This window comes from Protopterus annectens, chromosome 1.part0 (assembly GCF_019279795.1).
Source record: "Protopterus annectens isolate FY-2018-M chromosome 1.part0, PAN1.0, whole genome shotgun sequence".
NCBI classification, from domain to species: Eukaryota; Metazoa; Chordata; order Ceratodontiformes; family Protopteridae; genus Protopterus; species Protopterus annectens.
The window spans coordinates 1525890547-1525914929 of record NC_056725.1 but is presented as its reverse complement, the minus strand read 5'-3'; the positions used below and the strand labels follow the sequence as shown (position 1 = coordinate 1525914929).

Below are 24383 nucleotides of genomic sequence, written 5' to 3'. Positions count from 1 at the left end.
TAGGGTTACTTTAGAGACTGGAAGACCCTGTTTGCCCCTTGCATAGGAAAGGAAAAGTTGATCCGACTTTCTTCTATCGTTTGTTCTATGCAGGTAAAAACGCAATTGTCTGTGAACATCCAAAAGGTGTAATTTGTATTCTGCCTTGTTGGTGTGGTTAGGGAAAAACACAGGAAGGTCTATGGATTGGTTTAGATTATTTTCTGAGCAGACTTTCGGAAGGAAGGAGGGATTAGTTCTCAGAGCAACCCTGTCCTTATGAAAAACTAAGTACGGAGGATGAACACTTAGTGCCTGAAGTTCCGAGACACATCTGGCTGAGGTAATAGCTACCAGAAAGAGAGTTTTCCAAGACAGAAACTTAAACGAGCAGGATGCTGCCGGTTCAAATGGGGACATATCAAGGAGGTTAGTAACAAATTAAGGTCCCAAGGAGGAGGGGGATCTCTCACTGGGGGCCTAAGGAGAGTAGTCCCACTGAGAAAGGCTTTACACAGCTTATGAGACAATGTTTCTATTAGAAAACCCGACATGAAAGTTAGAAATGGCCGCTAGTTGAACCTTGATTGTGGCAGAAGCGGACCCAGAATGAAAAAGCTCTGTTAGGAACGCCAAGATTTCGTGAACTGGTGCTGAAAAGGGATATGTTCCTAGCCTCTGCCCAACAAGAGAAACGTTTCCATTTGCTAGCATAAGTCTTCCTAGTGCAGATTTGTGAGAGGAGACAATCTCATGCACAGCCAAGGAAATGCTGGGAAGCCTGGCTAGAGTTGGAATTGGATCAACCAAACTGTGAGCTGGAGTGTTTGGAGGGATCGATGCAGCTCTCCTGACTGATGAATCAGCAGGTCTGGAATAGGATCCAGAGTCCAGGGCTGCTTGAGGAGGCAACGGTGCAGGAACGGACACCACATCTGTCGAGGCCAGTAAGAGGCAATGAGGATCATTTTGCAACCCAACGATATAGCTTTCTGTATGAGTTTGGGTATAAGAGGGAATGGCGGGAAGGCATAAAGAAGTCCCTGAGGCCAATCATGGACTAGAGCGTCTCTGGGAGGGTGACCGGGAAGTTGTAAAAGGGACAAGTAGTTACTGCATTTGCTGTTGAAGGGGGTGGCAAACAGATTGCAGCAAGGCTGTCCCCATTTGCGGAAGATCAGATCCGCAACTACCTGATTCAGAGACCACTCGTGAGGCATGAGAATAGCTCTGCTGAGCCTGTCCGCTATGACATTGGACTTCCCAGAGATGTGTGTCTCAATCAGAAATCATTGGGAGGAAATCGCCCACTGCCAGAGTCTGAGTGATTCTCGACATAGGGAGTAGGACCTGGTTCCGCCCTGCTTGTTGATGTACCACACTACTGACATGCTGTCCATTTGAATTACAATGGTCCCGGAAGGGAGGGAGTCCTGAAGTGCTTGCAACGCTAGGAGCACGGCTCTCATCTCCAAGACATTTATGGGCAGATGGTACTCGTGAGGCTGCCAAATGCCTTGGACTGTCCTGCCCTGATAATGTCCCCCCACCCTATCAGTGAGGCATCCATGGTCACTGTGGCAACCGGAGGAGGCTGGATGAATGGTCTGTCCTGAGACACTAGTGGGGAGACCATCCACCAGGAAAGGTGCCTTTTGCATGTTTCTGTAATCATGACCATGTGAGACATGGGGAGCTGTTGAAAGGACCACTGTGTGAAAAAAAGCCACTGAAGGATTCTCATGTGAAAACAGGCCAAAGGTATCAGAAGAATTGCAGCTGCCATAGAACCCAGAGTTTGAAGGACCAACCTGACTTGTACCCTTTTGCATTGCATGAGGATATGAACTTGCTGCCGAATTGTGGCCACCCTGTCTGGCGGTAGCCTTGCGGACATACTTCTTGTATCTAAATCTGCTCCTATATAGGTAATAAATTGAAAGGGCAACAAGGCAGATTTTTCGAAATTTATAGTAATGCCTAGCTGGGCACAAATTGTGATTGTATAGTCCCTGGCTTGAAGGAGTTTGATGCCTGGTAGTAGCAGTAAAGAGCCAGTCGTCTAGATATGGAAACACTTGGAATCCTTGACGCCTCAGGTGAGCCGTGACTACTGCCATGCATTTGGTGAACACCCTGGGGGCTGTGGTGAGACCAAAGGGCAGAGCTCTGAACTGGTAATGACTGGCTCCCAGCCGGAAGCGAAGGAATCTCCTGGCATGCCTGTCCATTTTTATGTGATAGTACGCATCCTGAATATCTATTGAGCACATCCAATTGTCCTGACCCAAAAAGGGTAGAATGGACTATAGCGTGACCATCCGAAACCTTGTTCATTGAACAGACTTGTTTAGTCTGCTGAGATCAAATATTGGTCTCCAGTCCCTTGTCTTTTTTGGTACCAAAAAGAACCTTGAGTAAGTTCCGGATCCAAGTTGGTCTGCCGGGACTTCCTGGATGACTCTTTTTCTAGCAGTCTTGAAACTTCTATGACTGCTTGGGCCCTCAGATTGGGTGGAACATCTGGAAGAGATTTGCTTGACGGTAAGGGAGGTTGCAAGAAGGGAATTATATAGCTTCCGGATATGATTGAGTGTACCCCATTTGTCTCGAGTTAGGTTTTGCCAGGCTTTTGGGTACAGTGAAATTCTTCCCCCGACTGCCTTCAGAGGCGGGCAGCCGGGCAACCCTTCAGGGATGCTGGAAGGGCTTGTCATAGAAGGATTCTCTGCTGCCCTGGTTCTGCGGACCCCCTCTGCCCCGAGGGCGGGGTCTGCTGCTGTTGTTTCCTCCTCTGCCCCTGGAGGAAAAATCACTACGTGTCAGGCGAGACTCCCTGGGATTTCCAAAACCACATTCTACCACTCTTCTGACCTTTGGGATATGGTCTGGAAGGAGTGGAAAAACAAACTCCCACGGCAGAGAGAGTCTTGCCTTCCTGTTCACACTTAGTGAGTGTGTCTTTCACTTGTGGTCCAAAAAGAAATGAACCGTCAAAGGGAGTGTTGGTGAATGACGCTCTAAAAGGTTCCGCAAAATTACACAGCCGCATCCATGCATATCTCCTGAGGGTCACGTCTGTACCTGCGGCTCTACTCGCAGCATCGGCTGCATAGGAAATGAGCCTCATGGAGGAGTTAACTACTGAATTAAGGGTCGCCAGCTGAGAAGCCACTTTAGCTTGAGCCCCTTCAGCTGATGGATCCTGGAGGGAATCTCCAAGCTCTTTCAGGAGATCCCTCTGAAGCCTGGTAAAATGACATATGTAATTCAGTGACCTCATGGAAAAGGTCGCTGAAGCAAACATACGCTTCCCATATCTATCCATGGTCCTAGACTCCTTGTTAGGAGGATGGACAGAGGAAGAAGTTTCCGCTAACTCCTTTTTAGTGGCTGCTGCTACCACCATGGCATCTACGGGAACACCCTTAGTAAGGAACTGTTTATTAGGGGGTGCAGTAATAAACTTGCTGGGTCTCCTCGGGGTTGGTTCCACTGTATCCGGGGGCTGACCAAGCCCTCTGGGCCACCACTGACATTAGTGGGTCGAAAGGCAGAGACACCCAGGAGGTGGAAGGTCGGGAACCGAACGCATCCAGGAATACAGATTCATCCTCGGTAGGGGCTAGGGCAGTCCAGTTCCCCCTCTGCTTAAGCATTTCTGGGATGTCCACAAAGGAAACATCTTCAGAGGGGATCTCTGGGACCCTTCAGATTCATCCAAATCCGTATCCGAAGTGACAGACTCAGGGGAGTCAATGTGCTTCCTCTTGCACTTCCTCTTCAGAGGGGGCTCTCCTCTGAATGATCAGGGGAGGCCTCAGAAGAAGAGGAAACACTAAATGGGGTGCTCTGTAGTGCCGGTTCCCCACGCTTGGGGTCTGGAAGAGGGGCAGAGGTTGACGCAGGCACTACAGGGGACGGAGCCAGTGGGGTCGAACGTGGAGCTGACTCAGAAACCAGTACACTCCTCATGACATCAAAGGCGTCCCTGCCACGATGCATAGAAGGCTCCGGTTCCGAGGAAACTGGAATCCTCCTCCGCACCAAGGGAGACTGCTCCGAGGCAGATGGAGCTGAGCTTACCTGCACAGACGCTCAGAGAGGGAGAATGGGGTCGGACAAGGGTCCGATGCCACTCGCCCCCTCAGAGCAGACGAGGGAGTCTCGGCGCCCAGATCCCTCAATGGAAGACACCATCGAGGGGATCAGAGCAGACGACGGAACCGAAGGAGAAATAGTTATTGGTGCCGACGGTTCCACGATTCGAACCCCAACAAACTCTAGCGCCGAGTTCAATGGAGTCGGAGGAGGAACATCGATGGAAACGGATGGAGCTGACACCTGTTGAGGAGGGCTGGACATTTTGTCCAGTGCCTGTGACTTCAACCTACTGACCATTCTCTCCATGTCGTGATCCAAGAGCCTAGAGGACCGAGAAGAGTGGGAGGATCTGTGACTGCGGTCACTCTGCAACAGGGGAGACCGAGGAGCCGAATGTATAGACTCTAGAGAAGGGGACCTCGGCCTCTTGTGGGTCTGTGACTGCTCCGAAGGTACTGGTGGAGCAGACGAGTTGGCAATCTCCTCGGTTCCAGCCGGAACCAAAGTAGTAGGTAAGGATTGGGCCAATGACGGCTCCGAGCTGGGAGCCGATGATTTGGTCGGTTTAGGAGATTTCACCGTCTGAGTCTTGGCCGGTGAATCGTAGGGCTTAAGACCACCCCTCAAAATAAGCTTATTTTTGCGCTCCTGCAGAACCCTTGGGCTGAATGCATGGCATACAGAACAAGAGTCCTGCAGGTGCACTGCACCTAAGCAACAGATGCAAGAAGTGTGCCCATCTGTCAGACACATTTTCTGACAGCATGAGTCACACTTCTTGAATCCAGACACCTTGGATTCTTTAGACATATCCGACTAAGAGATACTACACTGAAAGTTTTTGGCCAAAGGGCCGAACAGCAAAAAACTAACAGACACTAACCAAAACACACAATATACAGTTAAAGATATATATATATTTTTTTTTAAAACTAGGAAGCCTCCAACTTAAACGGCTACCTAGGAAGTAGAAAGAAGAAAAGGCTTAAACTAAAACGCTACCTACAAGAGGGATAGAGGGGGTAGGGGGAGAACTCTCTAATTTAAACGAGCTCTAAGGGAAAACTACAATTACTCTAAACAACAAACTAGTTAGCGACTATATTGAAAAACAATAAACTATCAGAAAAGAACCCTAATCTGACAGAAAAAGTAGTACAATAAAACTTATACGAGCCTGAGCCAATAACAACAAACCTCGCAGCTGAAGCAGCAAATGAGATCTGGGTAGCTAGCGCTAGGCATCATGGGATACGGGGTAGCCTCGAGCCAGTAAACAGCTCTCGAGCTATAGAAGATGGCCGAGTCGGAGCCGAGGATCGGCTCCGATCCCAACAAGCAAGAAACGAAGGTGAGATAGACAACTTAACATCATTTGTTAATGTTAATTTGTTAATACAGTTTAATTACTTTTGTATAAATGTAAATTTGCCTATGTTACACGTGATAATTCAATAAAAATGTGTTTAAAATAAAGTAAAGAATAAGCATAGCTTCTATGCATAAAATCAAGCTACTACAGAACTGGCAGGTAGGATGCTCTTCTCAAACCTAAAAAGTTTCAACCTCAAGAATTTATGTAGCATCCTACCCCACAAATTGGTGTTAAAAATTGTAACTAACAGCAAATCATGACTGGATTTATTAAGAATGCTACTCATTCCCCAGAGGCAAGTTTCAAGGGGTAAAACTCGTTGAAATGCAGTATCTGTGTTAGGACTTCTATCAATTTATAGAACTGAATTGTGGTCAATCTTCATTTTTATGCCAAATAAACAGTACATATTTTACTTCAGAGATATATTCATACTGGGGGTGCTCATTTTAGCAAATACAAGCCAAACTGCAAGACAGGAAGGAGAATTAGAAAAGTAAGAGACTTCTCGGTGCAGCAATTTGAAATAATTTTGTATTTCAAGATTTCTTACTATTGCAAAGCAAATTAGTTTAAATGGGTGACAAAATTAAACAGCAAGTGAAATATAATTTATTAGGATGACAGAATCCTGACCCATTAAACAAAATATTGTACTACATTCTGAAAGAAACGTGAGGGATAGCTTGTGATTAAAAATAACAGGTATAAGAATGCAGCAGCCTGGGACTACTATCCACTTCATTTAAAAATTTAACAGTAAAAAAAAAAATCTTTGTGATACAAAGTAAATAATGCAGAATAATTCAGAAACCACAGACTCAAAGTATTCCAGGTATCTTGTTTGCACTACTGTAGTTTTTGACTGCTGATTCCTGTGGTCTGCAACACTCACCCAAAGACATGAGCTCATCGTCCAGCAATGATACTGTGCTGCCCTGGTTAACATCAAAGTCGAGGTGTGCTGCAGACACAGCTGGGTATGATGGGTAGTATGTTCCTGCTGACTGCACTTCCAATCCCGAGAGGTCTAAGAGAGCTGAAGAACTGCCTGAAAGAAAACAGCACATCACTAAATTTTAGTAAAGAGAGGTCAGCTAAGTCAAACAGAACATTTAATTATGAGAAGGATAAGATCATCACATGTAAGACAAAAGTAAACCAACAGTTTTTCACAGTTTACCTGTGTACTCCCATGAAGATAATCTGACACTTACAAAATGTAACCAGGACAGTACAGTTGTGAATGCAAGCTTACCCATAACCATAGATGCTAGAATAAATCACTGTTACAATACCCTAAGCTGTATGGGACATATCCAGCATAAGGTTGGACTGGCCAGCTTCCAAAGATACAAGGCACCTTCCACACATCCTTACCACTATACAGCTCAAGAAGAATGGCATAGTTAACGATAGGATGGAAAACCTTCAGACCTTTCTCTTACAGGAAGAGAGGCTATGTCCTAGGTAGCCAAGTAAAACTGTTAGGAGAAACAAACAGAAAAAAATATCTTGGTATAAAACACAGTAAGAAGGGGGGTGGATGGTGTTCCAACTGCAACAGTAATCTATTTGAACATCTACTGGTACAAACGTTTACTTACACAACTGTAATATATTTGTCATTAGATCACTGTTGCAGTAAACTAAGCTATATGAGTAATATACCAGAGCTATGAAAGGAAGAGAAGAGGAAGAAGGATTAGAGTGTCCAAGTGCCCCCCCCCCCCCAACTAAGTTGTTCCCTCTGGTACATTTATAGAGTCCATGACTTTCTAAAAACCCACAAAAGTGGCCAAAGCCATGATAGAGTGGGCCCTGACCCTACCTGGAAACATCATTATGAAGAGATTAACAAAAAGCAACAGCATGAGATACCAGTTTATAAATTCCCTGTTTTGACACAGATTGTCCCTTTTTAAATTCATTTGAAATAAACCGTTGATTAGAATTCCTGAAGGTTTTTGTCCTGTTAATTTAGCATCAGAGCTGCCTGTGGACATCCAGTATGTGTAGAATTTATCATCTATTTGGTTTTGGACAGATAAGCAAATGATCAGCCTGGCTCAAAGTAAACTAAAATTACTTTAAAGATGCAGGAAGGACTTGTTATTAAAGTTGCCCTATCTGTGAAAGACAAAATAATGTTGAATCACCATAAGGGTTTGCAACTCAGATACTCTCTCTTGCAGAAGTCAGAGCAATGAGTAACACTGTTTTACAAGACAAAACTTCAAACCAGCCTCATAAGCCACTTCAAAAGGAAAATGTACAAATTTCTCCGGTACAAAATTAAGATACCAAGAGACACCTGTATTCTAGGTAGGATGGACATATAAAACTCCCTTCAAAAGCTGTTTGACTTGAGACAGCAAAGAAAGGGGATAATCCAAAGGCAGAGAGGAGTAAGAAAGCCCAGAGGATATTTACTCACACAAATACTGCAGAATCAATGGTATCTGGGCTTTAAGAAGACCCTGGTTCTTGTTCTATTTTCTACTTGACCAAACATGATTTTCTGGTAGTGGGTTTCTTAGTCTCTTTTAACACCTGCACGTCTTAAAAAAAAACAGATGCCTAAAACACATTAAAATTCTAGAACCCAGGCAGTAAACTGAAGAAATGAAAGGTCAAGTGTATCAAACAACCCCTATCCTGTGTGAGAAAGGCCATCTTGTGAGGAAGCTTGTGGTGAGTGCCCTTAGACAGTTTGGCAAGAAGGGAGAACCACTGTTGTGCAAGATAAAAAGGTGTTCAGCATCAGCTTTGGAAATTCCTTTTGAATTTTAAGAACCCTAGTTATAATCAGAAAGGATGGAAAGGCACACAGGCACAACTGTGTCCATGATAATGAAAAGGTATGTCTTCCAGTCTTTTGTGCAAGGAGTCCTGGAGCAGAGCTTCATTACCTGAAAAGTGAGAATTGAAACAAATCTACATGAGCTGCTTTCCACATACGGATTAATTCCTGAAAGACCCCCCCCCCCCCCCCCGAGTGCACCTTCTAGTTGCAGGGGTCAGTCCTAGTCCTGCTCAGCTTGTCTGCTATAAACTTCTACTCTGGCAGCAGGAAAACAGCCTATGGGATGAGACTGTGCTGAGTTGCTAGTTTCTAGGCTAGCATCACTAGTCTACAAAGGGGGTAGGACCTGCCCCCCCTTACATACCACACCAATGCAGTGTTGTCTGTGATTACCAGTACAGGACCTCAGAAACCAAAGATGGATCAGAGATTTGACAGCATTTACTAGAGCCATAATTTGACATTTATATGCTTTAATTTGTCCTGCTTGTTCCACAGACCCTGAACTTTGAACCCCTTGGATAGAGCCCCAAGAAAAGTGTGAGGCAACTGTGGTTACAGACTGATTTGTGGCTTGAAGGGAAAATGGGAGCCCTAAGGTTGAGAAATGACATTCACCCACCAAATCAACTTTTTTTTTTTTTTTTTTAACAAACCCCAAGCACTGGGATTTCAAAAGACAGGGTGGTCTAGTGCTGGGTCCAAACTGATTTGATAAACCACTGGATTTTCCTCATGTAAAGTCTGGTCAAATGAAACTTAACTGTAGAGGTCATAAACCTAGCATCATGAGAGCTTCCCTGACAGATGTCAAGAGTCTGGTTGGAAGAAATCAGAAACCGGGTCCTTGTAACATTTCACTTTGTCCTGCAGAAGCAAAGCCATTATGAGGGATACATTCAGGAGACATCCCAGAAAGACCATCCTGTGAGATGGAATGAGAGATTTCTTTATTTTCACCTGAAATCCCAGACTGAGAAAAAAGGTTTGCTACCCAAGCCAGAGATTCCTGACAACTTTAAAAAAAAATCCACAAAAAATAAGGTGGTTATCCAAACATGGAAATATGTGAATGCCCTGTAACCTGTAATGGACTATTACAACAGACAGGCCCTTTGTAAATACTCTTTTAGCTTTTGACAATGCAAAAGAGGTGAAGCAGAGATTTGAAAATGTAAAAATGTCTGAAATTTATGAGAACTAGAATGTGAGAAAATAGTTTAAATCCAGAGTTACTAGGCAAATGAGGTGGAATGAGAGGTAACAGACTGGAGACATATACAGAGAGCATTTTGAATTTTGGGATTTTGATGTGAAGGTCTCAAAGTCCCTTCCTTCCTTTGTGATCAGAAAATTGCTTAACCCTTTCCTTACTTCACCTGGGAGATGATGTTCCATAACCCCATAAGATATAATTTGATCTAGGATAAGAGGAATCAGGGAAGTCTGACTGGAGAAATACAGAGAACTCCCTTATAAAGAGGGAAGCAAATCCCACAGCCAGTTGTAGCCTTTCTGAATGATTCTCACAACCCAGGTGTCTGATGTTATCTGGTCAAACGAGGGAAGTGAAGACTCATACTTTGCAAAAACTTTACTGGTTTGCTAGGGTAGGGTAGGGAGGTGGGGGAAACATGATGGGGTATAAAGGTAGTCTGTGCTCTTACACTGTCCTTCATTTTGAAAGAACCAACTCTTCTTTTTGAACCTCCCTGCCACTGCTTTCTGAAATTTAGATTACCTATGCATTCATAGGATTCTTTATTCTATTTCTCATAAAAACAAATGAACAGGAAGGAAGTTTACATTATATTTTGGCGTGGAGGGTTGGAAACTCAGGGTAACCCCCTGAATTAACTTTCCTACTTTGATCAGATCTTAAGGACCTCAGCAGAAGATGGTCCAAATAACTTTTAATCCAGGAAAACATTTAAGAGCTCAGCTTTGACATCCCCTAGTATATTCTGAGAATGCAGACAGTCAAATCTTCTCAACATTGACCTAGTGGCAGCTGCTCATGAAACAGCAGTATCATACGAACAATTCAGTTTGCTTGGATAACGGATACACAAAAGAGATTAAAGAATTCAGAGATGTCAAGTCACTGAAAAAAGGAGTGTGGCAATTACTTTTCTCATACTGTCAAAGAAAGCCAACAGAAACATAAGACATGATTCTGAGTATTCTCTATTCTGAAGCCTAAGATGACAGTAGTATAAACTTTCTTCCTAAACCTATCAAAGGCTTTCCCATCTTTGTCAGAAGGAATAGGGTTAGCTGCTGTAAGGTGCTGGAGAGATGGTTTTGTCACGGAAATTACTGATGTACAGTTTGAAAACACTGTTGGTCTGGGGAGCCTTTTATAACTTAACAAACCTTCTGGGAGCAGGTTGCTGGCTGTAAGGCAAACTGATGGCTGCAAGGAAAGCATCCTTTAAAGACTGGCAAAACAGAAAGAACAGCTAAAGGTGGAAAAAAACATTTGTAGCAAATCATAATACATTTTCTGGGACTCTGGTACTTCATTCCGTTCCCACTGAAACAACTTCCTCCTGGCAAATGCATCAGAGAAAGACCATTCTTCAGGTAAGGAATATGAAGAAAAAATGTTTCTTGGATTCAGATTTCCCATTATGTGTAGTAGGAACTTGAGAAACCGCTCAATTTCTATCCTTCAGACCGAAAACTGGAATCGGAGAGGGGAAAATGTTTTTCTTTTAAAATGAGGACTCTGAATGTAAAGACTAAATGACTTTAAAAATTCTTAGTAAAGCCCATCCGATCCTGATTGGCACTAACTGACACAGGTGAAGACAAATGCCCAAATTCACGTTTTCATTTTCAGGGAGACCCCCCAGAAAGAAAGCGCCCTGAAGACTGGTTCCTTCCCCAGGAATCAAGATCCTCAAAGTGACTTCACAAAGGAACATCTGCTACACTTTCTCATGTCCTAAGTAACAATGTTCCCCCATGAAGGAAGGACACCAGCTCCACCTCAAGGCCTGACAGACAAAGTTGACCCACTTATTTCAGCAAGGTCTTAAAGCTAACTGCGACTGCTAATAAGCAGTGCTCCACTCAGTAGGTATGCATTTCCAAGTGGAAATGGATCTTTTCATGTGGCAATACTCTGACCTCACCAAATGGTCATCTTTTAGGTAATTTTAACATATCACTAAGTCAATTGTACGTCTCAGTTATTCACAGTCAAGAGTGTACGTCAGATGTGTCTGCACATCACAACCTTATGGAATGCAAGACAATGGCCCAGCACCACCTGGTGAAGCAGTTCATTACAGGAATGCTAGAACTCTGTCCTTCTTTGAACACTCGTGCATATAAATATTTCAAGCACGGGCATTAATGCCCTTCTAGCTTGCCAATATACCAAAACACTTGTTCCCATAAGTGTCCAGGCTGGTCTTAAAAATATCTAACCTAGCACTTGCTTTAATAATGTAATTTGTTAGTCTGCTCCATGCATCAGCTACTATGTCAAAAAACCAATCAGAATCTTCTACATAGGTTGTCCGATGACTATTACTTTTTGATAACCCCAAACATTCCCAGAGGTAGTTGTCTCTAAATGCTCTACATACTTGAATCAGATCTCCTCTTAGATATCTGCAAGACACTGTACAAGTTCAGATATTTTAGTCTTTCATAATAATTTAAATTTTCACATCCATGGATGCTCTTGGTATATTTCCACTGTACTCTTTCCAGTTTACTCATGCTTGTTTTCTTATAGGGGTTTCCACGTTGTTATTCCATACTCAAGTTTGGGTCTAATGTAACTAACAAATTGACCTTATCATTTTTGATTTTCTAGACTTTATAAATCTTTTTATACAACCTATAGTTCTGTAACCATCATTAACCAATTGGTTGATATGATTAGAAAAACTCATAGCTGAATCTGCCCATATACCCAGGTCCATAAATGAGTCTACAGTTTCAATCACTGTGTGTTGTATTAAATATTCACTTTTTGGTTTACGTCTCCCAAATCTCATAGGGTTAGGTTTTGATGTATTTATCAGCATATTCTTCTTCTTCTTTCGGCTTTTCCCAGTTAGGGGTCGCCACAGAGGATCATCTGTCCGCTCATGATTGGTAGTGGAGTTTTACAGTGTCGAGTTGCCAGCCCGGCGCCCAACCTTCCACAGAATGTACACGCATGCACTCATGCCTAGGGCTATCAGCATATTATTCTCCTGTGCCCAAATGGTCAATTTAGTCAAGTTATTTTGCAGACATGCCTTATCTGTAACACATGCAATCAGTTTACCCAATTTCAGGTTGTCTGCATATAGAGACTGTAGAACACCTCAGATGAAAAAGGTTTGAAAGATACAATCTAAACAAGTAAGGGCCCAGGACAGAGCCATGTGGGACACACTAACCAGGGATTTCACCTGCCCAGTTGCTGTATGATACCTGCCATGTCCTATTTGTGAACCATGCAGCTATCCATCTTATCAAGATTACATCAATACCTAGTTGTAATAATTTATTGATCAGTGTTTGTGCATGACCCTGTCAAAATTACATCACAGCACAATTTTTCATTCATAGCTGTTATCAGACTGTCTTGTTTTCATTTTAATCTTATACTCTGCTAACAGACCACATCTCAATATTTTAAACTACATTTCTAAACATTGTTACAGTTTAGTGAAGAAGCAGATCACCTGCAAAGAGAGTATTTTTTTCATTCAACTTAGCCCACCTCTATCCAGAAATGGAGAGTTGCCTCTATTCACCTGCAAGATGTTTCGAGGTAGAGCAGAAGTAGAAAGAGTACACCTCTGCCTGCCCCCCCCCCCCCTTTTACCTTGAAACTATCAAATAAACTTCCACTACATTCCACATAGGCCTCCTCTGTTTGCTCTTTCAGGGTTATTCATTATTTTGGGAAACCAAAAGCTTCAATCTCTCTCCCATAAATACTCAACTTAAGCTACTGAATACCTTCTTGGTGTCTAATCCTATCAACATGAGTATGTTTTTATTTATCTCAGCATTTCTTTGCATCATTGATGTCTTCAAAATATCACAGGTTTTTCTCCTTCAATGAAGCCACATTGGTCTATGTTCAGGAAGTAATCTAGTTAATGTTTTGTCTAATATGGTCATAAGAATCTTGTGATGTCTTGTAATCATGTTTCATTTTAGACATGGGCCTATGACTCTGGGTCAGATGAATCCTTCCCTTTCTTGGATACAAGGGTCATCACCATCTTATTCTAGGAAAAGTATGTTGTCAAACAATCTTCCCTAAAGTTCCAGTACCTCCATTTCCTTTACTCTCCAAATTTTAAAAGAAATTTCAGCCACACTTGGTGTTTCCCCTATGCTTTGATTCCCAATTTCTTCACTAATTTCAGTCATATTAATCTTAGTTAACAGACATTTCCCTTCTTCCTCCATCAAATAAGATTCATTTCCATCATATAGATTTGTGCAGTCACATTTAACTAGTTTCCACATCATTATTTTGTTCACATAAAGTATCATACTAATGGGGCACTATTTTATATGGGTAAGTTCTTACCTTTCCAGTTTCAGTGTCATTTTAAGTTTGACAACCATTCTCTCGGCTTTCTTTCTATCTTTATTTTTGAGTAAGGAACTTGGTTGTTTTAGGACTGTTGTCAGAAGAGGTGCTTTGCTCAACATTCACTTATATGGTCAGTGCAGTGTCATTTTCTTTCTTGTCGTTTCAAATCAAATTTGGATATCACCACTATCTCTCCATCCTCACTTTTCCTGAAATAACTTCTCTGAAGGCTTGCAAACACCATACTTGGCTGGCCTCCCATATTTTTCAGTTTTATCAGGACTATATTATTTATATTAAGTTTATATGAATCTCATCTTAATTGCATATGCCCAGCATTGCACTCTAACTTTGAAATATTATTGGAAATAATTTACTGTACCCATTTTGAGAAAAGTTTTTTTTTTTTTTTTTTTACTACAGAAGGCAGGCAAAAAAAAAGTGCTGACAGTTTTAAATATTTTTTCCACTAGACTACTTCCAAACCCATCTGTATAGTGGCATTGGGGCATGATTAAGTATCACTATTGGAGGAGTTACAAAACACTGTTCTTTTGTAATGAAGCACCTGTCCAACCTTGCCCATACATTATGCCATCCGGAGAAATGTGTATATTTTGTCTATTCCCCTGGGTTAACTGTACACAAAAGACCAAATCTATGCATACAAGTCTCCAGAAAACTTTCTTTTGTAGGCTTCTTTTTGGCCCTCCTGCACAAGTACTAATCACAGTCCAGTCTCCTGCTTGGATTAAAAGATCTCTACTAAACTGCATAATCTCACCCAGTATTAATTTCCATTATGACAATTTTTGGTAATAGACATATAGATACTAGTGTGATTTTTTTTAGCTTCTGCCACATTTCTGATCACAGTGCACACCTTACAAATGTGTCAGCTTTTTTACCCTATACTTTCAAGTGTTACCTTTTTGTTGCTTTTAATACTCTCCACCTTTCTACCTCTAGCCCTTCATAATAACCTATTTTCCCCACTCTAACTTATAACTGTTTCATGCTCAATCCTATGCAAATGTGTTTCTTTTAAAAATGCTATACAAACATATATACTTTTAACATAAAAGTTAACATCGGATTCATTTTCTTTGCCTCTGTAAGCCCATTAACATTCCAGGACAATATATTTAATCAAACCAAAAAATAAGAACACACAGCAAAGCTAAAAATGTCAGGAACTTTAATATAAAACAATAAAATGGACAAGTGCTTTCTCGCCTACTTTGGCACTTCCTCAGATCCTTAAAAACAATACAAATTCATTTAACTAAGCAACCAACAGAACTTCATCTTTGCAAGACAAATTACATGTCATAAATATGGACACAAGACAACAGCCTCGCTCTCTCACTCAAGAACATAATTATAAGTGAATAAATTAAAACAAGCACAAGGAAGCTCAACTACCCAAAAAGAGTGGGGATGACTTAAGATATTCATATGAAGCTAAACAGTCAATGAATCAGCCCATAACAAATCATACATCAACAGAGTGAAGGCTAGATAGCAGCCAATCACTCTCAAAAGATGTGATTAGACATGTACTTGTATATGTATTAAAATAAATATTTAAACACCAATGAAAATGAGAAAGATAAATAATGCAGAAGTTCAACTAAAAAAAAAAAAGGAGTTCATAACATGTTTCGTCAACGCGATAATAAACATAGTAACAGCTTACTTTGAAGAATGTAAATAATGGCACTAAATAGCACAGATTTCAAGTTATGGTAAGTACATAGAAGTCTATTTGATGCTGTCTCATTATTCATCACAAATGGGTCAAAATCCCCAGCTGTTATGAGCCCTGGGTAGTCTCAAGGAAGGATAAGCCAGAGGACAGAGTAACCAAAGGAAGCCCTGTTCCTGGACACAAAGTCCAACTTCTAGTGTAAAACAAAAAGCCTGGGGATTAGATCAAGTAGCAGCAGCACAAATCTCATCCAAGAGAGTTTAGCCAAGAAGGCCGAAGATGTAGCCTCAGACCCAAAAGAGTGGGCCTTAACTGGTCTAGACAGCTCTACATGCCTGCTATCATAAATGTAGGAAATATGCCTAGCAATCCATCTGGAGACAGTTACTTTAGCAACTGCCCAACTCTTTCTGTTTTAAGAAAAGCTACAAAGAGCTGGTCCAACTTCTGAAATTCCTCAGTCCTTTTCAGATAGAAAAGTAATAGTCTATGAACATCTAAACAATGCAGGATATATTCTCTTTCATTAGAGTAATTAGGGAAGAAAACCATTGAGGTTAGCTTCTGAAGCCACTTTCAGAGTAAAGGAAGGATTCATTCTAAGAGACACCCTGTCCTTGAGGAAGACCATAAATGGAGGTTTAATGCTTACAGCCTGCAGTTCTGAGACTCTCTTTCAGAGGTAATGGCCACTAAAAAAAACAGTCTTCTAAGACAGGGACTTATTACAAGAAGCAGCCGGTTTCAAAGGGCTTTTGTGTCAAGGACTGCAACACCAAAGTCATATCCTATGGTGAGGAAGGATCTTTGATAGGTGGTGTAAGAAGAAAAACTCCTTTCAGAAAGGCTTTGCACAGTTTAGAAGAAAAGGTAGGCTCCTCATTCAAATGGAAGCTAGAGATGGCTGCCAACTGAAGCTTAATCATGGAGAAACTAGCACCTTCCTGAAAGAGAGATGACAAACAGCAAAATATCAAGAACTGGGGCCGAAAAAGTATCCAAATTATGCTGTCTAACCCAAATAGAAAACCTTTTCCACTTACTGGAATACACCTTCGTAGATAGCTTCTGAGATGCCAATATGATGCTCCTCGCCAGGGAAGGAAGCCTGGACTGCAAAAAAATAACTTGAACTGGAGAAACCATGTGGTTAAATGAAGAGTCCGGAGATTGGGAAGTGGAAGCCCCCAGGGATTGGAAATATCTAGAAAGGGATCCAATATCCAGGGAGGATACTTCAGATAAGACAGTAGAAGAGAGAACCATGCCTGACGAGGCTAAAAGGGGCAATGAGGATGAGAGGTGTCTTCAGGCGGTGAGCTTTCTGTATGACTTTGGGTATCAGAGGAGTAGAAGTTAAGCATAGAATAGTCCCGGTGACCAATCATGAATCAGTGCATCCCTAGGTTACTCCCCCGCTGGAAGGATCAGAGCAAAATAACTGCTGCATTTGCGGTTGACTGAGGCGGCAGAGAAATCGCAGCATGGCTGACCCCAATGGTCTAATATCTAACTTGCCACTGATGGGCACAGAGATGACTCATGGGACTCGCAACAGATCTCCTGAGTTTGTCGGCCAGCATGTTGGAACTGCCAGGAATGTGTGTAGCAAGAAGAAAGCTCCTAGAAGACATAGCCCATTCCCCATACTGTCATGGCCTCTATGCACAGAGGATAAGATAGTGTTCCCCCTTGCCTGTTGATGTACCAGACCACTGCTTTGTTGTTCATTTGAACTGCTATGGTCTCTAGAGGGAGGCACTCCTGAAAGGCTTGCAATGTAAGGACTGCTCATCTCCAGAACATTTATGTGCAATTTGGTCTCTGTGGGGGACCACGTGGCTTGAACCATCCTGCCCTGAAAATGCCCTACACCACCAATGAGGCATCAGTTGTCACAGTGGCCTTGGGAGGGGGAAGACAAAATGGTCTGCCTAGAATTAGGTCCTTTGACCGAAGCCACCAATTGAGGTGATTTCTGCAAACCTGAGTTACCCTGATTGCCATGCACATGAGATGAACCTAAGTGGCCCACTGGACTGCCAGGGTCCACTGAAGTACCCGCATGTGGTACTTGGCGAGTGGCACTAATTGGATGGCTGCCGCCATCGAACCTAATGCTTGAAAAACCAGATGATCTAACGGGCACAAGTGAGAGACCTGATCTCAAATGAGCTGAACCCTGCATAAGGAAAGTGCTGCAGTCTCTGATACTGTGCCCAACTGGACCCCGACAAACTCAGTTTTGGCATGGAGAAAGATTGGATGTGGGCAGATTGACTGTGATGCCTAGATGCTGAAAAGGTTGAGGGCGTAACTGGTGGCCATTAATAGTCGATGCCTTGTGGGAGCCGTGAAGAGCCAACCACCCAGGTATGGAAAAGACCTGGAATCCCTGCAGCCGAAGATGAGCTGCTACCACTACCATGCATGTGGTGAACACCCTAGGGGCTGCGGTGAGTCCAAAGGACAGGGCTTTGAACTGGTACTGACTGAACCCTAACCGAAAGCACAGGTGTCTCCTGGAGCATCTGTCAATCTTTATATGATAGTACACGTCCTTGATACCCACTGAGCACATCCAGTCGTCCTTGCACAACAGAGGCAGAATTGACTGGACAGTAACCATCCGGAACTTGAACTTCTTGACTGAAAGGTTTAGTTTGCTAAGGTCCAAAATCGGACGCAGGTTTCCAGGTTTTCTTTGACACCAAAAAGAAGTGGGAGTAAGTTCCAGACCCTCGTTGTCATGTTGGGACCCCTTGAATGGCTTTTTGATCATCTTGAAGTTCAAGACAGGTCAACTCTCTTTGGTGGAGTGGAACGTCCAGGAGAGATTTTAGTATTGGAGGGGGCTGAAAAAGGGAATAAAGTAACCTCTGGAAATGATCTTTAACACCCACTAATCAGAAGTGAGAGTTGTCCAGGCTAGCGGGTGAAGGGAGAATCATCCCCAGATTGCCTCCAGGGCAAGACAGCCAGACAGCGCTTCAGGAGCACTGAAAGGGCTTCCCCAAGAAAGGTTCCAAAGAACCCTGATTCTGCAGATCCCCTCTACCTCTGGGATGGCACTGACCATTGAATCCCCTACCCCGGCCTGCCAAAGAGGATTCTTGGGGAGCATCCTGAAACGAGGACAGAGTCCTGTGGAACCAAAGCTTCTTACTTCCCCTCTGAGTCTTGGGGAAGGAACATTGGGGAGCAGAAAACCTGACTGAAACCGCAGACAGAGTCTTACCCTCCTGCTCACTGTCACTCAAAGTTTCTTTGACGGACAGTCCAAACAAGGTGGAACCATCACAGGGACATTAGTAAAGGGTGCCTTAAAGGGATCCACAAACCCGTAAAGGCAAAGCCAGGCCATCTAATGACTGCCTGTGCTAGCCTCTCGAGAGGTGGCCTCCTCAGTGTTGGAGATCAACCTCATCGAAGCATTAGCCAAGGAAGTTACAGTAGAAAGCTTAGGAGAGACTAGTTTAAGACTCTCCGGAGGCAACAACTCCGTAAGGGAAGTGGTGAGTTCTGACATCAAATCCCTCTGAAGCCAGGTAGTGTGTGCCATATAGTTGGTTGCTCTCAGGTCGAATATAGCTGAGACAAACATGCGCTTTCCAAATCAGTCAATCGTCTGAGACTTGCTGTTTGGGAGATGGACCGAGCAGTTCTGCTCCACTAGCTCCTCCTTAGTTGCAGCGGCCACCACGATGGCATTGGAATTTGTTGGCTATTTTGGGCACCGATTCCACTGTGTCCAGCTCCTTCCAAGTCCTACTGGCAATAAGTTTTAAAAGCTAGACATCAGAGGGGGGCACCCAGGTAGAAGATGGGCCTGTCCCGAAGGCTTTCAGGAACACTGATTCCTCCGAAGATGGGGTAGGGGAAGACCAACCGCCTCTTTGCTTAAGAATTTTTAGGATGTCCCCAAAGGACACTTAGTCAGACGGAGGTCTGGAGGGCCAGTCTCCCTCCACAAAATCCATATCCTCCGTGAGGGACTCTCTGGGGGAGTCCAAGTCTCTCCTCTTATACGTTCTCTTCCGAGGGGGTTCCTCCACGGTGGGCTCAGGCGAGGACTCTGAAGAGACAAGAACCCCAAGTTGGATAGTGCCCACCTGAAGGCACTCGCTGGAGCGATGACCCTGGAAAGATGACGAGGTCTCACCACCCAAACCAGAGAGAGGCTGGGGAGGATCTAGAGGAGGAGAGGTGACCTCCAAACTGGAGAAGGTCCTCTCTACCACCAGGAAGGTTGACAGGCTGGACGAAGCCCCCTTTCTCCTCCCTGGTGGCGAGGGCTGCCCGACGAGGGAGAAGGGACCCCAATGCAGCACCGAAGCCCCCTGACAATACTGGCCCCAAGCTGTCCAGTGCCAAAGCCGGCAAGAGAAGGGAACGGTCCAAAAATTCCAGACCCCGAACCACCCCCAAAGAACCTGAACAGTCCTCTCGGGGATGAGACACGGCCTTGTTCCAAGAGCAGTGGAACAGAACAGCGTTCTGAGAAGAGAATGTTGCAGGACGCAATTTATATTTTGCCCATGCTTTCAGAGGAAACTGTACATATGCAATCTGATTAAAAGGAAATGAAAGAAAAATGGTGAATCAGCAATTGAAATATTTATTTTATTATGTATGTTGTGCAAAAGGTAGCGCACGCACACCTTTGGTGCAGGAAGATCAGAAGGCTATGGGTTCTACAGCCACCCTAGGTGACTGGATTAATTTTCAGTGCCAGCACTACAGTGCAACATTGTTATTGAAGGGGGGGGGGTGTTGTACGACTGTGTGTGCCATCCTTTAGTTGAAAGTTAAACAGAGGCCTCATCGGCCCTAGATGGTGGTAGTGCAGGTAGATTTAAAAGATCCCATAGCACCTAACGAAGAAAGCAGGGGAAAGTTTCCTGATGCCCTGGACAAATTTCCTCTAGGACTATAAATATTCCTCAGGTCTTCCCTGGAGAGAGATCACCAGCCTAGTAGTACTAACAGTCAAAAAAGGTTAATTTAATAACACTAAAACTGAGAAAGAGTGCAGAGCAAATACTCCCAATGTGAGACAGAAAGCAGTAAATACCTATGCTTATTAAACTACAGACAGATCAATGTAGTGGTAAACCAAATGATGTACATCTTTTACTTTAAATGTCATCACTTTAAACTGCATAATACATAAATAACACAGTGCATTTCCATTACCAATGGTTTGTTTAAAATTTTATTTTATTTTTATTTTACATTTGTTAACCGGGCTAGTCTAGCTGGATACATGTCCATTTTCAGTAGAGGCCCGAGGAGAAAAGCTCCACACATACTAAATTTCAACGGGACAATTACAGAATAAAAAATTAAGTACAAAATGAATATACATTTAGTAACATGAAACAAACAAAAAAAATACACGAAATACCTAAGGAACATACTATAAAATAGTTGTTCAGTAAAAGCATTACACAAAGTCAGGATTAGCAACATGGTTTCAAAAAATGTTGAAGAGAAGTAGAACAGGAGATAAGAAGGGAATACAAAGGAGGAAGAGGGAAAGAAGCAATAGTCTGGAGAGGAGAAGGGTAAGAATGTGTACGAGAGGACAGGGGAGAGAAAAAGGAGGAGTAGGTTAGAGCATTAGGGAGAGCAACAGGGCAATAAGAAGAAGGAATAAGTATATTTACTAAGTAAAGTGTAAAGTTCTAGTGGAGTAAAAGTGAATGAGAATTAGGTTTTAAGGTGCAACTACTGTATGCATTATGTTTTCCAGTACTTTTGCACTTACAGGACTGGAGTGTTGCTATTCATTTTGATGTTGGCACCAATGTGTTTATTTTCATGGTAATGTGAAGTAAAGCCTAACATACTGGTAAAGCAAAATCCTGATGTATGTACGAAACTAGACAAATCCAGGTTGCACAAAAGACTGAGTATATGTTAAAAAGTGACAAGTTTAAGTTTCATGAGACTTAATGTGAAGAAAGCATGGCCTTCAACTTCTGATTGGTTACTTTACTATTGTAATTTTGTTCAAGATAATACAGTACAAATGTGTAATGCAGTCTTTAGTTAGCACAAAGAGCTCAGATACTATCCTACTACATATAGGCAGTGTAATAATTTTCTCTAACACCTGAAAAAGGACTGTGTCTGCTTTATTAAGAAAAACATGGTTAAATTAACATTCTTCAACAAACGGTGCCAAGATCAGACAAATCAGGTTTCTTTTTTTCTGTACAAGGGCTTCTTGACAGAATGAGGGCCAGTAAACATCAGATTTTGAAAAGTATCTCTCAGGATTTGTGTGTTAAAAGGTAGAGCTGCTGATTCAGGCGATACAATCAAAAAAAGAAACCTGGTAAGGAATAGGTTAAAAAAAAGGACAAAAAGGGTGAAGAAAAACAACATTTAAAAAAAGATAAGAAAAATCTACAGATTTTAATACATATGCTGGTATAAAGTCAAGTAGTAGTAAGGTCAACCTTGCTTTTTCTGTTTAATTTGCATACTGGTATACATGCAGAGTGGACCTTAACCAAGTGAGTGGACCCTCTTTTGTAAGTGCACTTGAGTGCTGGGTTAGAATAAGGAGAACTTTACTTTCTTCAGTGAGTGAGAGACAGAGAGAGACAGAGTGTGGAGTAAATCCAGCATTTTTTATGTACATAAATCATGGACATAATTTGCTGTTCCTATTTGGATAAATGTAACTGGATTACTAAAAATCCAAATAAAAGGTTATGTACTCAACATCATGTTCCATCTGTGTTATCCATTTTCATTCAACTGATGGATCTAGGATCTGACCTCAGATCCAACTCGGCTGTTTTTTTCCAACTCATGGAACACAAACTCTCAAACTCCCTTCCCTTACCCATAATGCACTAGTCCCCTACCATACCCAAGACCTTGTTTGCTGACCTCTTAGACTACATAGTAAATTAACAAATAAAGAGGATGTAAGATAACAGTATCTGAGGCTCAAATAAAGGAACCCAAGTTCCTTTAGCATCTTCTAATCCTTTCAGAAGTCAAACTGGTAGGAGGTTGGAAGGAGCTAAGGTGAAGAAGAATAAAAATGGACAACAAAGACAATGTTATGGTGAGTACATAACTTTTTTTAATCTGTTGTCATCATTTTCATTAATCCTTAAATGGGACAGAGTCCCCAGCTACCTAAATCCCAGGAGGACTTTAAGGATATTCCTGAACACCGCTGAGCCAAAGGCTGCACTTCCCCTAGAGAAAAGATCTAATTTGTAATGAGCAATAAAGTTATGAAGTTTAGCCCAAGCTGCAGCGGCACACAAAATCCAAGGAAGATATGGATAAAAATACTGAAGAAGTTGCCAAAGACCTGGTGGAATGAGCTTTTGGCGGTTCTGACAAAGGACAAGCCCAATTTATTATAAACAAAGGTAATACAATTAGTTAACCATTTAGCTAAGATCACTTTAGTAACTGGTTTGCCCAATTTTGAATTTGAAAAGGAGACCAATAATTGGTCTAATTTCCTGAATTTTTTTGTCCTATGTAGATAAAAACATAGCTGTCTGTGAACATCCAATAGGTGCAACATACACTCTTCCTTTGTTTGTAAAACTTGGAAAGCAAACTGGAAGGTTGACACTTTGATTAATACTGGATTCTGACACCACCTTAAGCAAGAAGGATGTGTTAGTTCGTAAAGGTATCCTATTCCTTATGAAAAATCAGATGAGGCAGCTTAGAAGATAGGGCTTGAAGTTCCGTCACTCTTCTAGCAGAGGTAATGGCCACTAAAAGGACAGTCTTCCAGGTTAAAAATTTTAGTTCACATCTGGCTGACAATTCAAAGGGGGATTGGGTCAAAGATTGTAAAATCAAATTCAAATCCCACAGGGGGAGTGGGATCTTTAGAAAGAGGTCTAAGAATAACGGTTCCCCTTATAAAGGCCTTAAAGTTTGGAAGAAGCTAAAGACAAATTTACTCCAGTGTGAAAATTGGAAATGGCAGAAAGTTGTACTTTAATAGCTGAAGAACTGGCACCTTCTTTAAAAACTGAAGCTAAAAATTCAAGAACTTTAGGGACTGGCAATGAAAAGGGATCAATGTCATTTTGCTGTTCCCAAACAACAAACCTTTTCCATTTACTTCTGTAAATGTTTCTAGTGGAAGCTTTGTGGGAAGACAGACGAATGTGACAGACATGGGAAGAGAGCCTGGGCTGTCTATCAATGGAATTGAAGCCATGCAGTCAGTTTTAGGCCTAAAATGTTCGGGTGCATCGTATCTGTCGGGTGACACAGGAGATCTGGAATTGGATCCAGAATCCATAGCAGGCGAAGCAGATGAGGCCAAAGAAGGTGGAAGCAAATTTCACAAGGCCAATAAGGAACAATGCGGATGACTGTGCTCTTCAATCAAGAGGCTTTCTAAAGCAATTTTGGGATTAGAGGTACTGGGGGGGAAAGCAAAGAGATCATCGGGGGGCCAGTCGTGGAGAACAGCATCTCTCAGTGACTACCTTAGTAGGGGCATCAGGGCAAAGAACTTGCTGCACTTACTGAGGGGAGATGCAAAGAGGTCGCAGCAAGGTTGGCCCTATCAATGGAATATCTTTTCCATCACTTTCATCTTGAATGAACACTCATGATGCATTACAGTGGACCTGCTTAACTCGTCTACTATTATGGTGAATTTCTCTGGAATGTGCATTGCTATCAGAAATCGACTAGATGAGATCGTCCACTGCCACAGTCTCAAAGCTTCTTGACACAGGGAATAAGATTTGGTTTCTCCTTGTTTGATGTACCAGACCACTGACATTGTCAGTCTAAATCACAATGGTCCCGAAGGGTAGTGCGTCTTGGAAGGCCG

The 24383-nt window shown here is 42.5% G+C and overlaps 1 protein-coding gene across 1 annotated transcript in view; it reads right to left on the bottom strand.

Annotated features, from left to right (window-relative positions):
* GGA1 (golgi associated, gamma adaptin ear containing, ARF binding protein 1) overlaps positions 1 to 24383 on the bottom strand; it is a gene marked incomplete in the record, with an annotated part of 1948856 nt that overhangs the window by 653565 nt on the left and 1270908 nt on the right. The window contains 1 exon segment of the mRNA XM_044067846.1: positions 6354 to 6509. Coding sequence (XP_043923781.1) covers positions 6354 to 6509 — 156 coding nt within the window.